Genomic DNA, 21,702 nt, shown 5'->3' with positions numbered 1-21,702 from the left:
AAGAAGTGAGGTTCTTACCCACGAAAGCTTATGCTCCCAATACTTCTGTTAGTCTTAAAGGTGCCACAGGACCCTCTGTTGCTTTTTACAGATTCAGACTAACACGGCTACCCCTCTGATACTGTATAAGCCATTTCTAATACTATTGATTACAAATGTACCAGAATTCCTCAATTGTTTTTTTGGTCAGAGCAGGTTAGGCCGCTCTCCCCACCTCCAACCAGTGCCATATAAACATTACAAAATAAAATTCAATCAGAGAAATTTCTAATGTTGCAAGATCATATTCCAGATTACATTGTTGTACAGTGTAGGATCCCTGATTTCTTCCCAAAATTCCACCGTGATGCACCCCGTATCACATAATACAATAAAATAATAGTCTCCACCCTTGACATACAGTGCGGCCTTATTTTCACAAAACATCCTATTTAACACAGTTCATTATCCTTCACTTGTAGAAATCTTCACAGTATAATATTCTATGAGTTATATGTTCAGAAAACATCAGTTCTACACATTTTAGGAAAAACATTTTCTAGGAAATGCCATTACACTCATAATTACAATAAAAACGAGCAACACTGTATCCTTAGAATAGGGTTTAGGCATGAAACTAATCACGCATGCACACACAATACCAAATTAGCCACTGTGGCAGCTCTTCACTGTTTGACTTAATTCTGCAACTCACATTCTTAATTTAATAATGAGTCTGAGAAGAGACATTTCTTCTATAGTTTATCATCTACTCAGCAAAAGAATTAAGCAAGGAATGGAAAAAGAAACTGTTCATCGCTATGTTTTGGTTAATGAGCTATTGTTTGTGCTAATTCCAACAAAATGTAAAGTTAAATGGTTATTTCATCAGGGATAATAATAACCTGTTCTAATCAAATTCACTAATGAAACAAGAGAACAATATAAAAATGCTGCTCTGGAGGATGCCTTTGCAACAGGTGGAGGTGTTCTCATGTCAAATCAATTGCTGTCAAAGTGTGAAATTAGCACCTGTTTGTAGGCTGAACTGGTAAATCACACAGCTGGTGAATGTATTTGGAAAGAAGTTAAGTACTGTAGTAAAGAAGTGAAGAACTTTCTAGCAACTCTTCACTGCAATCAATCAATACTTTGCTGAGGAACTTGGTAATGGCAGTGTGCCTGAATGAACATTTCCCTTTGTTAATATACACGTTTCCTTAGCCCTACGTTCATTAACTAGTAGTAATATGAATCATGCTTTTAATACTGTGTGGGAAATAAACTTCAATTGTTGTTATAAAAATAGCATTCATCACAGTGAATTATTTCCACATGGCTGTTGGAAGCTAATAAAGCAACACTGAAAACATTTATTCAATGGTAGAAAGGAGACAAGGCTGACTTCTTAAGGGGCAATCTTACAAAAGAGTTTAAATGTCCAAAGGTTATCTCTATCTTCTTTGATTTTCCTTAAGGCTCTTTTGAATGTTCTGATCATAACTGTTGTTGTTCCCTATTAATGGTCTGATCCAAAGCCCTTCGAAGTCGATGGAAAGACTCCCATTAACTTTAATGCACTTTGACGCAGGTCCTAAATGTTTAGACAATAGCTAAAATGTATTTAAGACATAAAAAAGCATCATAAAACAGATTGTATTACCTTCCCAAGCCCAGCTTGTCATTTGTGAGATACTCGTTTTGCAAAACATGTTATAGAGGATATATTTTAAATGGGAAAAAGAAAGTTTTAAGTTTGAACTCTGTATAAAAGGAATAGTTCGAGTATGAATTTCAGAAATTAAATAAACACATTTCCCCTGAGGTTCACATAATGACATATATTATTGCAAAAACAATTAAAATACCTCTGTCTTCATCCAATGTATCAGATTATGGAGACCAAAAAAAACCACAAAAAAACAATCGAAAAAACCCATAATCCTTCCACCACCATGTGCAAGTACAATCTTAAAATTGTGACTCTGATTAATATAACACATTTTCATTCTTATTTCCTTAACAATAAAATTTGTTTTCCTAGATCATTGCTCTAAATGGCTAACATGAAGTCATGAGCCAATTTTTATTGTAATGCATTCTTTTCCGTTTTTGTTTCCAGCAGATGTGGCCATGTTGGAACTCATCCTATTTCTTATGTCTCATGCTAACGGAGCATAACCATATTTAACAGGGATACATTTCTGTTGGTAATAATGTGAATGCTTCACTGATTAGCTGCAGAATGTCTTGTGCCTTAGGTAAGTAAAAACATCCTGCTTAGAATAAAACAGGGATCTTAGCCACAAAAAACAAAACAAAAACCAAAAAATAAACAAAGCAGATTAGCATGATATCTGTGACACAATGAAAAAGCTAAGAATGATATTTAATATGGATATTGTAAGTAAGTATGTAAGGAAAGAATGTTTACATTAGATATGGGTCTATAAAACCCCCACAACTATAGAACCAAAATCCCTGAAATTTGCAGAGATTAAAAATCCAAACCTGGATTCAAATGTGAATTTTGCAAATAGGTAGATGCAATATTCCAAATCAAAAACCTCTCAAAACTTTGTGTGAAATCTGGATCCAGCCATATTTACCAGATTCTTCTCTGGGTCTACAGCAATATATATTACGCATTTCTAATGCACCCACTACCTTAGAATGTAAGTACTAATATATCTTGGATGGAAATAAAGGTATTTCCAGTAGGAGCAGATGGTAAGGAGCCCTTCATAGTTAACAATGTGGTGATTACTATCAATAGTATTACAATCTATTTTGTTTTAAATGTAGGCAGTGTACTTATAGCCATGTCAGTTCCAGGATATTAGAGAGAAGGTGGGTGAGATAATGGGCAGCGGGTAATGAATACTGTGGGAGGCTAAGCCCCAAACCTCCGCTAATGCTCCCCGCTGCAGCCCTGGGGCCTGTCCACAGCAGGGCTTAGAACTCCTCTGGGTGGCCAGGGCTCAGGGCAGCTCCCAGTGGGCTGGAAGGATGGTGTTGAAGGGGCGGAGTGGAAGTAGGGCTTCGGGAGGAAGGGGCAGGGTAGGGGGCTAGCCTCTCCGAACCGGGGTGGGGAGTGGGGGGGGAGTGCTTGCGCTACCCATGGGTGAGGTAATATCTTTTATTGAACCAACTTCTGTTGCTGAGAGACACAAGCTTTCAAGCCACACAGAACTCTTCTTCTGATCTGGGAAAGGGACTCCCAGCATCACAGCAAAATGCAAGGTGGAACAGATTGTTTAGCATAAGTAGTTAGCACACACTGTAAAGGACCATTCTAGGTAGAGTGGCCCATTAACATTTCAGAATCCAGCACAGGTTTGGGTAGGGAAACACAAATAAAACAGTAAAACCACCACCACAAACAACACCTTTTTAGCATCTAATAGAAGTAATCAGCGATATAACAGCAAGCTGTAGGTTTAATTCATAGTATGTTTAACAAAACTGAACAGTAGTGAAATTTTGAGGAGTTTTGCTAGAAAAAAAAAGCTCTCTTTTCATAAGTACAGCTAGTTGTATCTAATTTAAACTAGCAGAGAGTACTGATGCTTAGCATCTTATTTATGGTTATTAATTCTCCAAAACTGCAGCCACAGCAATCTGCATTTGAACTCTAATAAAACAGTAATAAAGCTCAACGAAGCCTTGTAAAACCATCTTTTTCTGTCATTTTTATGATGATGTTCAATTGAAAACTGATCCCTTCTTGAAAGAGAATTGTTTTATCAGAAAGACTAGCAAATGAGTGGCATATTAATTATAGCTTTTAACTGCACCTTATGATACTCAAGTGTTTGCAGCTGAGAAGGAAGTATATTACTACAGAATGCATCTTTACCAAAGTTAACATTGTAGTTAACCTCTTGGCTATGAAGGATTTATTTAGAATGTTTTTCTTTTAAAAAAAGTCAACGTAAGAGGCTTGTTGAACAATATGGACAAGAAGGATCACTCTTGCTCTCTTGGAGTTTGCCATTGATTTTGATCAAAATAGCATTAATTTTGAGAGTTTGTATTGAATATTAATTGATATTTATCTATTTCTCTGTGTCTGATAGATAAAATATTAAATGTAATTGAAACAAATTATTCTAAAATTTCAAAACAATATTTGGCAGTAGTTATTCTAATACTATGAAAGATAATACTAAAGAAACAGGAAAGTTTGTTAAATTAATACTGTTCTGGTGTGAATAGAAGTTCAGTTATCAAAAAAAATCATACCACAAAAAATATCAGGGAACATGATGAGGAGAGAATACACAAATCATTTTGAATGTATGGAAAGTCAGGTGGTTAATTTTCCAGATTAATACATGAAGAAGGACCCATGGTATACAGAAAAGATACATACCAAACTGCACTGGAGACAAGAGCAGAGTTAAGAATAGGACTTGAATGAAAAGAGCAAAATTTAGTGGTGTAAAACTGTATTTCTTGTATAAGGAAATAGAAGTAGCTCTTACATCCCATCAATCTGTGTGTGAAGCACAATTATCTGTATTTGTATGTGTATATAGATTCACACACATACATTTTTGGATGTAAAATTGTCTAATGTAAAGGTTAAAGAGGGCTCAGAGGAGGAACAGGGCTTTTGCTCAACTTTTTGTCTAAATTATGTTTTGGATCAACTTTCATTCAAATACAAAATCAAATATAATCCTTTAGTTTGCTATAGTCATGTATATTTAATTATTGTTGGATTTATAAAGTAAGCTTGTATGCCAATTTCTACCAAAAATGGCATAAACTATGGGTATATTAATTTTATCAAATAATCCATTGTATTGTCCGTCCATCTCCTCACTCCACTCTATCTTGGTAAAGATTATAATAAACATTATAATTGTATAAAATGGTAACAATGTAACATCATTATGATACATTTTCAATAACTGTGCTCCTTGTGCTGCTTTGAAAGCCCTTTATTTAACGGTCTGAAAATTACTTACAATGGAGTATTGTGCTTTTGATGACGCACACTAGCCCATTCCAGCAGATCAGTAGCTCTGTGCATGATATTTGGCAGTTTCAGATTGCCAATCTCTATCTCCAACTGCTGCACAAATGGAGCACTGATGTGAGCCTCTCATTCTGCTAGTGGTATAAGCAGAAAGATAGGAGGGAAAGAGGCTCACAAAGGACAGCTCTACACTGGTGTTCCTAGACCTGTGTTAACTTGACCTAAGTGATTTCTGAATCCTGTATAATTACAGTTTTACAGATTACACGATATAGGATTCCCCACTCCCATTACCCACCTCTTAGTCGTAAAAAACAACTTCTAAGCCATACTAACTCCTTAACTGACTCCACTAGGCCTAGGTATTGCTGTGGTTTGAAAACAGTAAGTAATGTTTCATTCCAAATGTGTTTCAAAGAAAGCCCTTCTTTTAGTGGTTTTTGCTGCAACCTAACACAAATTTTCATACAGTGCTTTCTACTTAAAATAATCACAGAGTGTGACAGTGTTAACAGTGTGTCTACTATAAAACACTAAGTGGCTTCTGAGATTTCAGTGTTAACATACGTTAAATTAACAAGTGCTAAAATGCATTAAAGTTGTTTCATTATGAGGTGACAGCAATGCTACTGATATGTTCCATCAAAGTAGCTTAATTTAGGTAACTAGAATTGCAGAAAGCCTTGCAAACTAGGTTTCTGATTTAGCACAGACCAATATCTGATCATGGCCATCTTAGACCCAAAGGGCTTTGACTCTGAGGAATGGATTTGTTTCCACAATTTTCAATTTTGGATTAATATTCATGTCAGGAAATTGTTTTCTTTTGATATTATTTCTTACTCTGTGGCAATACTACTACATTTCCCCTTACTCTGGCAAATGAAATACCAAGCAAGGTGTTCAAAATAATAGATTCTTTAGAAGTCTATTGACTTCAAATGATGTCAACTTATCATTGTCTACATATCATTCATGCAGTTGTTCAAAGGGGTATGTTTAAAGAGAATGTCTATGCCAGAGAACATTCAGAGGTGTATCAGTCACCATCTCATTTAGTCAAATCATTCACTGCCTCTTACAGAAAGGATGGCTACTTAAAATAACATGGATCGGAAAATGAAACTTAATGTAAAAGGCACAACTGGGGAGGCAGTATGAAAAGCTGACTTATTGCTCATTTAAAGTGTAGTGCTTGATTTTTATCACCAGAATGCAGGTGTCATGCATCAAAAGACTTCAAAGACTGAAGGGCAAACTAATTTTCCTTGCTTGATCCTTCTAGTGGGGAAAAAAAAGAAGACTGTCAAAAAAATCAAATGCTATTGTGGGAATTTATCATAATATTGTTCAAAGGAAAAACTCATAAAATCTTGTTAATCACTTGCTGTGATGCATTTTCATTTTATACCATCATTTACAAAAGACAAGATAAGCATTATAAATGATGGAGGATGTTTCAAAATGTCAGACTAGCCCCATTATTGTGGGTCTCAACTCACAAAACTTAATAGGTGATGTAAAGCATTGTTTCTGCAACATATATTGGCAAATTTGTGAAGTACAGTAAACCCTAACTTTACCTGGATTTGTCAAAGCCTGCAACTGCAAGGGAGGTAATTTGGATTCTGTGGGTTAGATTCACTCCATGTTAACTGTAGCTTCTTTTGGCATAAATGTTAGTCCAGGTCCCAGTGACAGAAATACTGCCAGGGGAGGAAGTAGCATTGGCCCAAAGTTATTAAAATTCCTATTGGCCTAAAAGTGGTTTAGGCTGGTTGGCTACCCTTCAGTGGGGATGAATCTCACTCAGACTCACATAGATTCAGTGGAGCAAGAGGTGTAATTAATACACAGCTTTAGTGAATCCTCTGTGCATGAAATTAAATTTAATACAAAAATAATGTTAACATGTTGATACAATATATTTATGGCTATCTATTGCAAACCCTATGTCTGACATCTGGAAACTTGAACTAATTCATTATGTTAATTTTGACTACTATTTTTGAGGACAACAGAACAAATTGTATTCAATGTATCTGTACTTCTATATGTGTCATATCTGAGCACCTCGCAATCATTAATGTATCTCTCTTCAAAACACGCCGGCAACACAAATACAATATTCCCATAATACAGAGGGAGAATAGAGGTATAGAACAACTATGGGTCAACTCAAAGTCACACACAAAGTCTGTAAAGCTGAGATATGAACCCAAGCCTGAATTCCAGGCCAAGTGCCTTAACTACAAAACAATCCTTCCTTTTAAGTTCACTTATTAACAGTACCTCAATCTTCTGAATTAAATTGGATCAATGCTCATTCCACAAAACTATCATTGTTGATCTATATACATGGATAATGAATATAAAAAAAAATCTCCAAAATGGCACAAGCACTCCATATCTAAAAGAATAAACATATAATTTCCCTCCATATGTCAGTGTATCACATTCACACCAGTATATTATGCATGAACTATTTCAGGGCTATAAACCATCCCTTTGTGATTCTTAAATACATTGTACATCCTTTATAGAAAGCTTAAACTATGAAGCAAGTCAAAGTTCTGCCAAGCCAATCACTCTTTGGGCTAATGTAGTTAAGGCACATCAGTTTCATAGCCAGCAGCAAACAAGGGAGTGATGTAGCCAGCCTCACATCTGACCACCTTTGACTGACCTAACTCAATGGATCAGATACCCATCTAGTAACTAAGTGAACTTTCAATGTGGGATTAAGCAAGACTCACACTCAATCTTCAGGATTGTAGTGAAGTGCCTTAAACACTCAGATCTAAGAACAAAGAATCTATGTGCCAGATCATTGTAGCTGCAAGAGCAAAAGAATCCACCAGAAGATGAGACATTCTTGTTCTTGCAATCATAACGCACTGAGAATTACAAGGTTACTTTTCTTTACTTAACAGGAAAGCAATAAACTAAACCTTCAGCATATTTTATTTCCAAAATAACAGTGGCAGCCTTTTAGCAAAAAAACAACGCATAAGGATTTGATACCTACTGTATCTTTGATAAGGGGCTCGATGAATATAAGTGTCTATACACTCTGAGGAAACACTACCTTCCATCCTTGCTGGTTCAGAAGTGAGGGGAAGGAACTTTAGTCAACAAGAAACACCACAGCTAATGATTTAAATGCAGCCCTCCCCTTACAACCTGACAAATAGATCAGTTGAAGGCAACAAAAAAATAATCCTTTGAAATATTAAACATATGATTTGCTTATTAATTAACAGCTATAGCATATATACAGTACATATGTAGATACGAAAGGATACACATGTAAATAGCATTTGAACAAAAAAATGGCCTTTGCACACCACAAGTTTTACATTTCTTGGCTTTCTTTGTGTCCAAAAATAATATTAAATTAGAAAGCCTCATACAAAGTCAGAGATGACTGAGTAACTTTTTTCATTGGTGGAGAAGCCATGCAGCTCATTGTTTCAAGTGCTTCTAAGGTCAGAGCTATCTATAAAGGAGATAAGACTTATGTAGAAAATGTGGTCCAAGACTACACTCAAACTGAAAGACCTCATTTTGATGAATCAAGTGGGCAGAGCTTGGTTTGCAGGAATAGCATTGCTAATTTTTATTCTCCGTTCAACCCTGGTTTAAAACAGACAGGGAGAAAGACCCATTTTCTTCTGTGTCCAAACAGTTTTCTGTTCTTTTATAATAAGCCCCTCTTGATCACTATGTATCTATCTATTTACCTATGTAGGTTCTTATTCCATGTCCACCACGATGGTACCCAAGTTCCTATTTTTCTATCACAATCACCTCTCTAATTATTGCTCTATTTCCCTCTTCTATTTTGTCTTTAGCAGAAGGGGACCTAGTCCAAGCCATAAAAAAACAAACCAACATCCCACAACGTTTTTTTCCCCACAAAATATTTTCCCCAATGGATTAGCATTTTCAATGACTCCTACAAGAGAATCCAAGATGTTTTCAGCAAGTGTTTCAACAAGTAAGTCAATATATCAAACGTTATTATAATTGAATGGAATATCTGTTAGACTAAGTTGTTTGGGACAGTGACTGTAATTTACTTATTTTTTAGTATAGTGCCCATCACAGTGGGGTCCCAACTTTGCTGAGGCCTTCAGGAAGTGCTACTACAATATTAATTTTAAGTAATAAATAGTAATAAAAGGGCATTAGAGGTATATTACTGCACTGAACATAAAACATCTAAAGAATCCTGGTCCTACTGAAGTCAGAGAGAGTTTTGCCATTGACTACAACACAACAAGGATTTTAACCCAGGCTTTTAGATATTTTCTGTAAAACTCAGTACTGTATCATGATGTATTTCTAGAATAACAGAGTATATTTAAGTCTTTGTCCTCTGAATTGTAACTCAGGATCTGGTCAGAAAGATTCTGAACCATTCTCTTGTCTGTGAGGCCATTCAGGGACAGACTCTAGGGAAAGGGAAGACTTTCAGATACAAAAATTACAGAGTTTAGGGGCAGTAACCTAAGATACAACCTTATTCTTCTATAATGAATACAACTTACTAAAAAACATAGCCAAGAATATTTGTGATTGGGTGATGCACAGGCTTCATCAACTGTTCAGTTTACAGGGACAGCCTTTTTTTTTTTTCTTAAACTTCATTCTTAGATATTTTGAAATCCTCTTTAAAAAAAATTCTTTATTAGCACTGATCAAATAGTATTTGTTTAACCAAAGATTTGATAAATTTAGACCTTTTGGGGTTTGGGTTTGATTTGTATTTTTTTAGTTCTAGAAGGATTCTTAAACAACAAGCCATAGACAACCAATACAAAGAGCTCTCTTCCTATGTAGTTGAAAGTAGATACTGAAGATTACCCTTACAATATCATTTTCAAAATAAAGCAGTATTGTGTTTAACATAAGAATAAGATACTTGCTAAAACATAAGGGGCAGCACTCAGTTCCTGATAATTTTTAAGAAAATAAAGCTGCCAAAAATAATTATAACATAATAATATATTGAAAGCAATTAACAACAATAAAGTAATAAAATAATGCGCTATTGTATCCAAAAAGTGATTCTTTCCACTTTTATACACAGCTCCCCCCAGCTCTAACCAGAGCCCAATTTCTCCATATTATCTCAAATGAAACGCAAGCCATTGAAAAGGAGCAGGTTAGCAGAAATTTAATTTGTTGAGAAAATGTCTCAAATGTAAGGTTACCCGAAAAGGTACCCAAAATATACAGCAGGTATCTGTTTAAAGAAATAGTATTTGTATTCTGGACCTTTGTTGACAAGCATACTGAATGTGTAAAGAACTAAACATTAGCTTTTTGCATTTTCTCAAAGAAAAGCACATCTGACTTACTTTAAGGTTTCTGCATAGTCATATCAATCTTTACATATGGAATCTTGTGCAGCGTCTGCACAACTTTTATGTCTTTTTTAATACGTAAAATTTGGAAATCAATGTGGGAAATTACTTTCATGCTAACAGCCATTTCTAGAATTAGCTTCCACATATCAATCCTCTCCATTTTTCAAATTCTATTAAATATGTTCCTAGGAATGCAACCACAGGGAATGTACTATTTTATTTAAATATTGCACAATTAAATAAAACAAAAAGAAAAATCAAAATTCAGTAATAATTTCTCCTTGTGGGAATTTAGTAGGAATGAGAACAATTGAAACTATGACAGTTATTTACAAGCCTTCTTTTATAGGTCTTGAAATATAAGACCACTTCCCCCCACCCCAAGCATTTTTTCCCATATCAGCATTTTCACATTACCTCTAAAACAAAGTACCCTATATGATGGAGGGTTTTTATCAGTCTGATACACATTTCACTTATTTCATAAACAAGACATTTGTATTTTTTGTCCTTCTAATCATGCCACTTGATTATGCTACTGAAAAGTAATATAAATACAGCTATATATTAATCCTTTTTATAATAAACAAAGCTTCCACCAGCCCTTCTGAGTGAGCATGCCAACTCCAATTTCAGTGTTGCCTGTACTATCTTCTATTCCACAGGTTACATCAGATGTTATGGTATGGGACCTACATCATTCCTGTGTGTTTAAAAGAGTTACCAGCAACCATAGTTCTTTGACGAGCAATGCCACTACATATTCACATGTGTGAGAAGCTGCCCTGTAACACAGTTGAACTTAAGAAACCTTTTAGAAAAGCAATGCCTTTTGTAACTGCATAAGACACCAGATGTTTGGACCTGAGGGTATACAGGGCTGAGTTGTGCTCTATCACATCAGTTCTACCCATTAAGCCCCAGAATCCTAGGAGAGAATAACTGAATAAAAGGGAAATGTGGGTAGGTAGCAGAAATACGTAGAGGCAACTCTCTTGAAGAGCCCATTATTGGTGTCTAATATTTTTTTTTCTGTGTATATATATTTGCATAAACAAACATTTGTAGAAGTTTAGTTAGGAGTAGAACCAAGGTGGGCTGGAGAGTACTAATTAAACAGAACTGCCTTCTCAAAGCTAGCATTGTCCCTGGATGCCAAATGGAGATAGTAGGGGTGAATAAGATTGCATAGAATATTGCATGTAGCAGTACTATATATTTCTGATATGAAAATGTTGTTAAGGCAAGCGTGAGCAGCACCCTAGGCCTAGCGGAATGAATGGAAAATCCATCATGTATTGGTATTTTAAATAATCTAATCCACTCAGAAAGGATTGGGGCACAAATGACATTACCCTTTCCCTTCCTCTCTATAAACTACAAATTATCCAAGAGACTTCCTAAATACCTTAGTTTTAGCCAAACAGAACTGGAATTCATCTTAAATTTCTAGATTATGAAACCAAGATTAATCTAGGAGCTCTTAAGGCTTTGGAAAGAAAACCTGAAGATTCATGGTCTGATTTAAATAAAACTCAGACACTGTTTTGGGTAAAAATTTCAAATAAGGATGCAGGCAACTTTGTCCCTCTGGAATATAGTGATGGGAAGATGAGCCATCAAAGTCTGCATTTCTCCTTTCTCTCAGAGGTAACTATGATCAAAAAGTCTGTCTTTGGTGACCAGCAAAGTAAAGGGAAGTCCCCTAAAGGCTCAAAGTGGGCAATCAATTAACTTTGTCACCAATGAAATGAGATTCTGTGCTGGAACAGGTTCTTTGACTGGTGGAAAGATGTTAAACAGAATCTTTGAAGACTGTTCTGAGAGTGTCATGGTTGAAGATTTTACACTTATTATCAAGAGGGTGGTATGCTGAGATGGCAAATAGGTATCTTTGATCAATGACAAAGAGAAGCTGAAAGACTTCCTGTAAACAGTCCAAAACTGATGACATTGGAGTAGACAAGAAAAACAGGTTATATGATGCCATCAAAGAAGACTTTTACATTTCTAGGAATCAGTTCAAACTAGATATTTCCATGGATTGCAACTATGTAAACTGAATCGCCACAGGGCACATTAAATCAAGATATTGTTAACATCCCATGCTCTGAGAACCAAGGCAGAATAACGCAGGATTAAAATGTAGAGCAAGACATCTTGAGTCAGAAGGTCTAGGGATAACATTATCAATATTACAGTGTATTCCCAGATGTCTGAACAATACAGCCACTATTACCACATCCAGGGGGAACAACTTTGGTGCTGCAGTAAAGCCAAAGAACAGCCCTGTATAGTAGCAGTGGCTGTAACCCACAAAGAAATAAAGAGATCTTTGATAAGATGGACAGATACAGTAAAAATACACCTCTCTAGGTCAGGAACCTGGAACCAATCTCACACGGAAAGAAAGGGGATATAAAATCAGAATGTGGAATTTAAATTTTTTCCTGTTCTTGATGGGACAAAATCATCTTTTTCGGTGGATGAGAAAGTATCAACAAAAGTCCTTTTCTATGTCCCAGGACTTCTAACCTTAATAGAGTCATAGATTCCCAGGCCAGAAGGAAATCCATTTTTGAGCAGAGTTGCTATTTCCTTTGTGAGTAAAACTGGACCATGTATTCACATTGTATTATCTTCAATACCCAAGAATCTGTAATAATTCTACTTAATGCCACAGGGAAAGAGACAAAATGGTGTGCAAAGGAATGTGAAGAAATGGACGTAAGTGAAAGAGAGGTCAGGACTATGTCTTCAGGAAAGCTCTGAGCTCATTAGGTGCACAATTTTAATCCACAGCTAAACAACCCTTTAAGCAAATCTCAGTATAAAATGTCTCCCCTTAACTTTCCTATTTTGTTGCCGATACAGTTGAGCCTTCTGTAGGGCTTGGTCTACACTTACCCCCCAAGTCGAAGTAAGGTACGCAAATTCAGCTACGTGAATAACGTAGCTGAATTCGACATACCTTACTTCGAACTTACCGCGGTTCAGACGCGGTCCACACGCGGCAGGCAGGCTCCCCGTCGACTCCGCGGTACTCCTCTTGTTGAGCTGGAGTACCGCAGTCGACGGCGAGCACTTCCTGGTTCGATTTATCGCGTCCAGACCAGACGCGATAAATCGAACCAGGAAGTTCGATTTCCAGCCGCCAAACTAGCGGCTAAGTATAGACCAGCCCTAGTAGTAGTAGTAGTAGATTAAAAGAAACAGAGAAGCTGCTGCAAATTGATGAAGCATGGTTCCTTCTCTTTAACTAGTTTGGGTCAACCCAAACATCAGAGCAGTAAACTTGGTCTCTTCCTCCATCTTCTGCAGATGCTAATCAGTCTTGCTATCTATCTATCTATTTTTTTAAAAGCCCTCAACATCAAAGGTATATTTCCATTTTGCTTTATATCACTACAGACAGGCCATACCCCACAGTTCATGCAGACATATCTGACGTACCATACAATATACATTTAAAAATTATGTGGCCTTCAGAAAGGATGCTATCCACCATCTTATTTTGCTTATAGATAATAAACAAGAATATTCAATGTATCTGAGAAGTACGTTTTTCTGTTGAAAGCCCTTGTTAGATAGAGAAAAGTGACCAACCATGGAGACCTTAGATTTGTCACTAGCCAGTGAGAGTGGAGAAGAAAAAGTCAAATGTGTAAAGAAGAACTAAACTCTGCTGTTGCATCTGATCCAAGTGATTAGTTGCTCGGGTGATAGTAGATGCAGATTCTGGGTTAGGTGTGGTATCTCTGTGAACAGAGGAGAAGCCAATTGAGGGAGTTTGCCTGGGAACCATCTGAAAGGAGCTACAGGTTGATAGGAGGGAAGGCTTTGAGCTGGGGCAACTGCTTCGACTCAGCAGCCTTATAAAAAAGCAGCCAGTTGTGAACCGAGTGAGCTGCAAACAGAGGAGAAGACAGCAGAGGGAGCATTAGTAGGAGCATTGCCAGCAGATCGAGGGAAGTGATTATTCCCCTCTATTTGGCACTGGTGAGGCCACATCTGGAGTACTGCATTCAGTTTTTGGCCCTCCACTACAGAAAGGATGTGGACAAATTGGAGAGAGTCCAGCGAAGGGCAACGGAAATTATTAGGGGATTGGGGCATATGACTTATAAGGAGAGGCAGAGGGAACTGGGGTTATTTAGTCTGCAGAAGAGAAGAGTGAGGGGGGATTTGATAGAAGCCTTCAACTTCCTGAAGGGGGGTTCCAAAGAGGATGGAGCTAGGCTATTCTCAGTGGTGGCAGATGACAGAACAAGGACCAATAGTCTCAAGTTGCAGTGGTTTGATATTAGAAAAAGCTATTTCACTAGGAGGGTGGTGACACACTGGAATGGGTTACCTAGGGAGGTGGTGGAATCTCCATCCTTAGAGGTTTTTAAGGCATGGCTTGACAAAGCCCTGGCTAGAATGATTTAGTTGGGGTTGGTCCTGCTTTGAGCAGGGGGTTGGACTAGATGACCTCCTGAGGTCTCTTCCAACCCTATTCTGCTATGATTCTATGATCTCTAACAGCATGCAGCAGCTCTTCATTGATATCTTCCCCTTTTCTTTGATCTCCAAAGAAACAGTGAGTCTCTTCTTGAACTGTGTGTATCAGCTATCCACATTGACTATTTCAGAAATGGTCTGTAATTGTCAGATGATGACACTGACGCAGGCATGATGGTGTGATCAAGAGAAGCAGAAAACATTAAACTTCTTGCACTGTAGCAGATGAATTGACATCAGCCCCTGCTTTATCACCATCCAATTTCAGACAAGTTGTCATGTATGCTGACCAATGGTGAAGAGAAGGGAGTGGTTTCACAAACGGTGGTAAAGAAAGAAGCTGACCCCTTCTAGACTCCTTCGAAAGATGAAAAGTAACAGGCTTCTCAGGTGGAAGTTCCTGCCAATATTGTCACCTCATTCATGGATTAAAATGGGGGTAATCTAAAAGGAATCAGGAGAGGTTAGTGCAGAGACGAAGTATCAAGGCTGCCTCTGGCACAGAGGGAAACATGCCAGACACACTAGTGTTGGTTCCAGGCAGGACAAGGCACCATTAAAAACTCTCAGCAAGAAGGTTGCCCTAACACCAACAGACTCAGATAATGGACCCGACTTTCACAGTGCTAGAGAAATTCCAGAACCAGATAAATTATATCCTGCAAAGAGCCTTCAGCTTCTCAGGAGACTTCAAAAGAGATGAAGGCCTACTCTGATTCTGCACAGGAACAGGACCCTGTTGGAGGCCACATGACCTCTTGTAAACTTGGATCCAAAAGTTCTGGTGTCTTGACAGGTCAGTTATGTAGTCCCAATGTGCACTGGTTTCCAAAAAGTTCCCAAGGCTATGTGGCACCAGAGCATCACATACCTTTAGTGGTAGTATACAGCTTGAAGAAGAAATAACTACTGCCCAGTAATCCTTTTTAAATAGCTAAAGGCAGGCTGGGATAAGAGCTTGAAACGTTCTTAAAAATAACTTTGACAAAGTAACTATTAGATAGGAACAATTTGCTTGACATACTGAGAATGCTCCTCTTAAAGAAATCACTAACGATACCAGTAACTGTCTCTTGTCCTTAAGGTAAACTAAACTAACAGGAATAAATCAGGTATTATACCATTTTTTAAGATGTGTTATAAACTGCAAAATTTAAACTGCAGTTATCATAAAAAGGTGTTTAATCTGAAATAATACCTGTTGTATATTAATACCAGGTTATATAGTTAAGGCTAGAGTGTAACAACCCAATCGATATATAAGAAACCTCATAGTCTGGTATTACTGAAGTCCATAAACAGATAGTTATAAAGGCTTATGTTACAGAGGCCCTGTGACGAGATATACCAGACCCTCTGAGGCTCTCTGCTGGAGGCCTCATGGCCCTGCAACAACCCTCCCCCCCCCCCAAAAAAAAAAAAGGCAGTAGAAGGTCCTCCAAGCTGTCTAAAGTAGCTGTGTGGGACACAGCCAATCGGGGTCGAGCAGCCTAGTATAAGTAGAGCTGCAGGACCAGAGGCAGTTCAGTTCCTTGCTGGAGATGTAGGAGGGTGGATGGTGTGTGGCTGGCTGACAGAGCTACAGAACCCCAGACAGGGCAGCGCTACCAGAAGGAGCCCTGAGCTGGTTGCTTGGACTCCCATAGGAAATGGCCCTACAGTAAGGGTGAAGACGGCATGCGGAAGTGGCCCAGGGAATTAGAGAAGCCGTGCAACATAATTAAAGGGACACAGCAGATGACTGCTCTCTGCAGGATCCCTGGGCTGGGACCTGGAGTAGCAGGCGGGCCCGGTTCCCTCCCCACCCCCGATTAGCCACTGCGGGGAAGTGGTCTGGACATTGAGGCACCCCAGAGGGGGGAAATGAACTATAGTTATGCAGCCAGGAAGCCCAAGAGGGCAAAGACATTGTCTCCAGGAAGGGAGCCCTGGGGCACTGCTCTATCCCAGAGCTTGGACAATCAGAGAGAGGGAGAGAGAGTGCGAGCGCAGGCACACGCACTTGGCCCAGGGGGCACTCACGAGGGTTGAGTGCACCCCATTACAGGCACTTAGCTGCTTATCATAGTAGCAGAATAAATTTAGCTAAGTACAGGGCTTAAGAATTTCCACGACTTCTTTATTCTGGACCATATTTTCCCCCTATATATGCTGGCCCTTCTATTACTGACAGCCACAATAAATACATTCATTCTGTGGCTTATATGGCAGGTACTGTATATCTTTTGTTAAATCTGAAAGAGCCTCTATGGTGTATTAAAACAATATGAATGCTTTACCCATCCCAACTCTCTTTTGAAAGTTGATAATACTAACCAAGATTTGCAAACTTAGGTATCTAAAGTTAAGCAATTAATTCTGTACTTCAGAACCTAAATAAAGGTGGCCTGATTTTCAAAAGTGATGTAGATCTACAGCTTCCATTCACTTTTAAGCCACACAAGTATGAAAGTTTTGGCTTTCACTTTTATAACAACCCCATTCTCAGCCATTCCGAACCAACATTTCCAGTGAGGCATTGCTTAACACTAGATATGGGGCAGTGCTGGCTTGGGGGGCATTGTGACCCCAAAATTTGCCTTAGCCCCCCTGTAGCAGCTGCCACTCTTCAGCTGCCCATCTCTGAAGGCAGATCAGCTCGAGCAGCAGTGGAGAAGTCAGCCCAGGCAGGAGGCTGGGGTTCCTGAGAGCAGCCCCCGGCCTGTGTCCCTGCCCGCTGGGGCACACTCCCCAGGGCAGGTGTAGGATCCGCAGTCCCCAACCCAGGCAGCTCTTACCAGCTACAAGCAGCCAGTGCCCTGCACTGCCCGACTACGGCTTTCAGCCTCTGACCTAGCCGGGGGGTGTGGCATGGAGAGGGCAGGGTCTTGTGGCATGGGCGGGAGGGGGCACAACCCTCCAATTTAGTGTCTGGCCCACCCCAGCCCCTCTACCAGGAAGAGGCTGGAGCCACACCTGCACTAGCTATTAGTCCATTGGTCTAGCACTGACAGGCTGCCTTGTTACACAAAACCCATTTAAAGTACATATATGTTTTGTTGTGTATCAAAGGATCCTAGATTATGAATGTAAATGAGTTAATTTAATTTGGTTCATACCTTGATAGACAGCTTTGAATCCAGGTGAGCCAATGCTGTCATCAGATTGCAAATGTAGCCACATCTGGTTGCTCATGCTCACAATTAGATCAGGAACACTAGAGCCAGTAAGTCTGCAGATAGGATAAACCATAATGTCATTTCTAGATGCATGGGTGACATAGATGAACAGAAAATATATTTTGATGTTAAAATGATATTTAAACAATTACATTATCCTACTTTCTAAAATGTCCACATCTGGCAGTAGTTAATTCACACTAGTCTCTATTTTTAGGAAATAACTGGTATTTCAGATAGCAATGTGTGATAACTGTTAGCAAATGTAGACTTTTTAATGGCAACTGCTTTAATACAACATACAATAAGTAAAACAGTGAAATTTTGTGGCATAATGTGCTGTTTTTCAGTAAGCTACTACACATACATTGAAGTGTTCAATACTGTAGGTAACAATAAAAATGGCAAGTATCTTCTAAGGAACTAAAATTCTTCTCAAAACAGGGAAGACTGAATACCAAGAAACTTTCATTGCAGAGTTAAAATGAAAGATTTCAGAATTGGAATGGGGAAAATATATTATTGAAACTGAACTACAGTCATAAATAGCTTTTGCTTAGTAAATCTTAATTAACTTAGATAATCTCCTAAATAACAGTTGAATGTCCACAATATATAAATATGGTGAACAGGATTATTTGACAACATTTCAACAAAATATGGGGGAAATGGCAAATTCTTAATAATCAAGCAGGGGAAAAAAGAACCCTCAAGTTTCATCAAAACATATTTTTATTTTTATTTTTAGTTTATATTTTTGGAACGGCAGAGAGAGTTTGTCAATGGCAGTCCTCACTGAAAAACTAATTTCAAAAACATAATGGGCCAAACTGACTTCAGTGGAAATGCACCTGTCTATGCCAGGACTGGATTTGGCCCAACATATTTATCACAATAGAGGTTTAAATGAAGGTCAATATTCAAGTACAATGTATTGTAAATATAGCTGGTTGAATTGCATAAAGCTTGTATATGAACTGTTGCTGAATTAAAAATTGGTTTTGATTCAATCTGTTCACTCTTCTGTATTGTTTGCTTTTCAGCAAATACAGTAAACAGTACAGTTTTGTTCATGTGACAGCAAGTTTGAGTCCACAGCTGAGATTTATTTAATTTAGAAATGAAATTCACTTCAACCAGAAACAGAACTGAATAGGCAGCCTGAACTATTCACAGATAATCCATAGCTCAAGTAAGTTCTTGAAAACTATTCACTGAACAATTAATAATGAACAAATTTGTAAAAATAAAAAAATAAAAATTTAAAAGTACATTTTGTAAAAAAGAACAGGCTAAAGCAATCAAATAAATCATTTTTGACCAGTTTCTATTTCATTTTGACTCCACTTGGATATTAATTATTAGAACATCCAAAATTATATGTGGAATAGAGGAACTTCAGCAAATTTACATGGAAAGCACAAAAACCTGAATGAAAAGCTAAATAAGATAATTGAAATTAGGCAAAAACTCAAATGCTCCTCAAAGGATCCTACAGTACATTAGTTCCATAGCTTTAAAAAAAAAAAAAAAAAGCATTTTGTGCCTGATTATTTTTAAAATTACTTCTAATTTTATGCATGTCATTATCTGCAGGTGAAGGCTTGTAGGTGGAAATGCTAACATTTAGATCCCTGATTTTGCAGGCAAATCAGGTAAACTCATCTAAAACAGTACTATTTGTGCTGACAATTAACTGAGGATGTAAAAATGTACCTACAGAATTAGCGGCTGGGTTGCGGCCCCTGTAATATTTGGCTCTGTCTGTGGTGTGTGGCATCCTCAAGCACTGGGTTTCATTCTTCCACAACTTTTCCCTTACCTGTACCATCCCATCAGCCCTAACTTTCCAGAGCTCTTCTCTCTCCTTGTGCTTCATCACGACAGCTCTCTTGCTAATATTCCTCAGATTATTTGACCTCTTAGGGGTTTGCAGGGAGAGAATTGTTGAAATTATTTAGGGCTTTGACTCTTCAAATTACTTCCTTTGCTGATCTGCCAGATCCCAAATTTGGTGACTTTTTGGAAATATTAGAAAGCATATCCATGTGGCTTTGCCATTTTACTTTCAAAATAAGTTTGTGAAATCAGTTATATTTTTATGTGCGTGTTGTTATAACTGATGTTTGTGTGCAGATGATGTGATTAGTACATTTAAAAAATATTTTGCCTTACCTGATCATTTATTGTCTCCTAGCATCCATGTCTTCCAAAGCTACTTTAGTACACTGTCTTTGTGGAGACTAGAAGGCAGAACCAGAGCAATCATGCTTTTAGCAATGACTAAGCTCCTACTCCTGGGAACTTTTGGAATTTTCCCAAAGTTGCAAAAATGCTAATAATATATTAGATACGAAATCACTGTTGGTCTGGAAGCAGAAACCTTGATGGGGCAGTGAGTTTGCATGGAAAGGATAAATATTTTTGAAGGAGAAGTTAAACATTTACTAGAAATAGGCAAAAATTGACTTTGCTTCTCAAGGTGTTTTTTTTCTTATTTGTTCTAGTACAGAATAAGTGAATAGCTTAAAAAATGTTTTTCTTTATTCAAATGTATCTATCATACTGAGTTCATCTCTAGAACAAACAAGTGCAATTTCCATTAAGGCAGTGAACTCCCAGGACCCCTTTAAAGGTTTCAGAGGGGAATCTATGATCTGGTTTCTTATTGAAGAGAGGCACTGCCCAAAAACTGAGGATGAGAAGAGGTGCCACTTAGTCTGCCTGATCCTGTTATGCTGGTGTGATGCATAGCCAGAAAGGGTTAAGCATCCTGCAAAATAAATTATTCAAATTCAACCCTTAAAGACATATGGGGAGATAATGTTTGTGTTTTTGTGTATATATATGGGTAGTGGTCAACAATGTAATCAACAGTCCCTCTCTACGCTGTATTCTGTTAATTCCTAGCATTTAAATGTATTATAAACATGTGATATCGCTGTATTCATCTCTTTGAAATGTACAGCAAATCATCTTTGAATGGTGAAGAAACAGGCAATTGCCTTATGTTAATTCGTATAGCTAAGTACCAGTGATGGACCTTCTTCAAAATCACCCTAATTACCTATTGTTCCCGAGGGACTCCAACCTATCAAAGAAGGCTTTAAATTGTATAAAAGATGTTTGGGTCCCAATCCTTTGTATCTCAGATCTGCTTAAACTTAATCAGGGGAAGTTTGAGTTGCCAGATTGAGATCCCAGTTATGCCGGTACTCCCTGAAGGTGATATTGGATATTGGATTATAACCTATGCACTAAATTCTAAAGGAACTCTTTGCAACTACAAAGCTCACCATCTCTGCTATGAATCTGAACCTCAAAAATTGAACTCATGTCTGTATGTATATTGATCTTTTAACCATACTCTCTCTCTTTTCTTTTTAAATAAATTTTAGTTTAGTTAATAATAATTGGCGTAAGCGTGTATTTGGGTAAGAACCTAGGAGGTAATGTGTCCGATCTTTTGGGATTGGTAGAACCTTTTCTTTTATATGATGAAATAAGATTTTCAGAAATCTTCATCATATTTGTCTTGGGTACCTGGATGGAGTCCCGAGTCAGGATTAATTCAAGGGAACTGTGTTGTTGGCTTCTGGGCAACCAATGAGGTAATAAAGAAGCTTTTTTCTGCTGGTTTGGTAAATCTAATATCCACCAGATTGAGGGATTATCTGCCCCATTCTTTGCAGTTCACCCT

General features: G+C 37.8%; 1 protein-coding gene across 1 annotated transcript in view; it reads right to left on the bottom strand.

Moving 5' to 3' along the window:
* The window catches only part of CSMD1 (CUB and Sushi multiple domains 1), a 1,543,069-nt gene that overhangs the window by 459,936 nt on the left and 1,061,431 nt on the right, over positions 1-21,702 (bottom strand). The window contains exon 12 of the mRNA XM_029912248.1: positions 17,943-18,055. Coding sequence (XP_029768108.1) covers positions 17,943-18,055 — 113 coding nt within the window. The remainder of the gene's footprint in view (positions 1-17,942; positions 18,056-21,702) is intronic.

The sequence above is a fragment of the Terrapene carolina genome, unplaced genomic scaffold, assembly GCF_002925995.2.
Source record: "Terrapene carolina triunguis isolate 2854851 unplaced genomic scaffold, T_m_triunguis-2.0 Scaffold42, whole genome shotgun sequence".
NCBI classification, from domain to species: domain Eukaryota; kingdom Metazoa; phylum Chordata; order Testudines; family Emydidae; genus Terrapene; species Terrapene triunguis.
The sequence above is the reverse complement of the archived record's forward strand: the minus strand, read 5'-3'. Positions and strand labels throughout refer to the sequence as shown.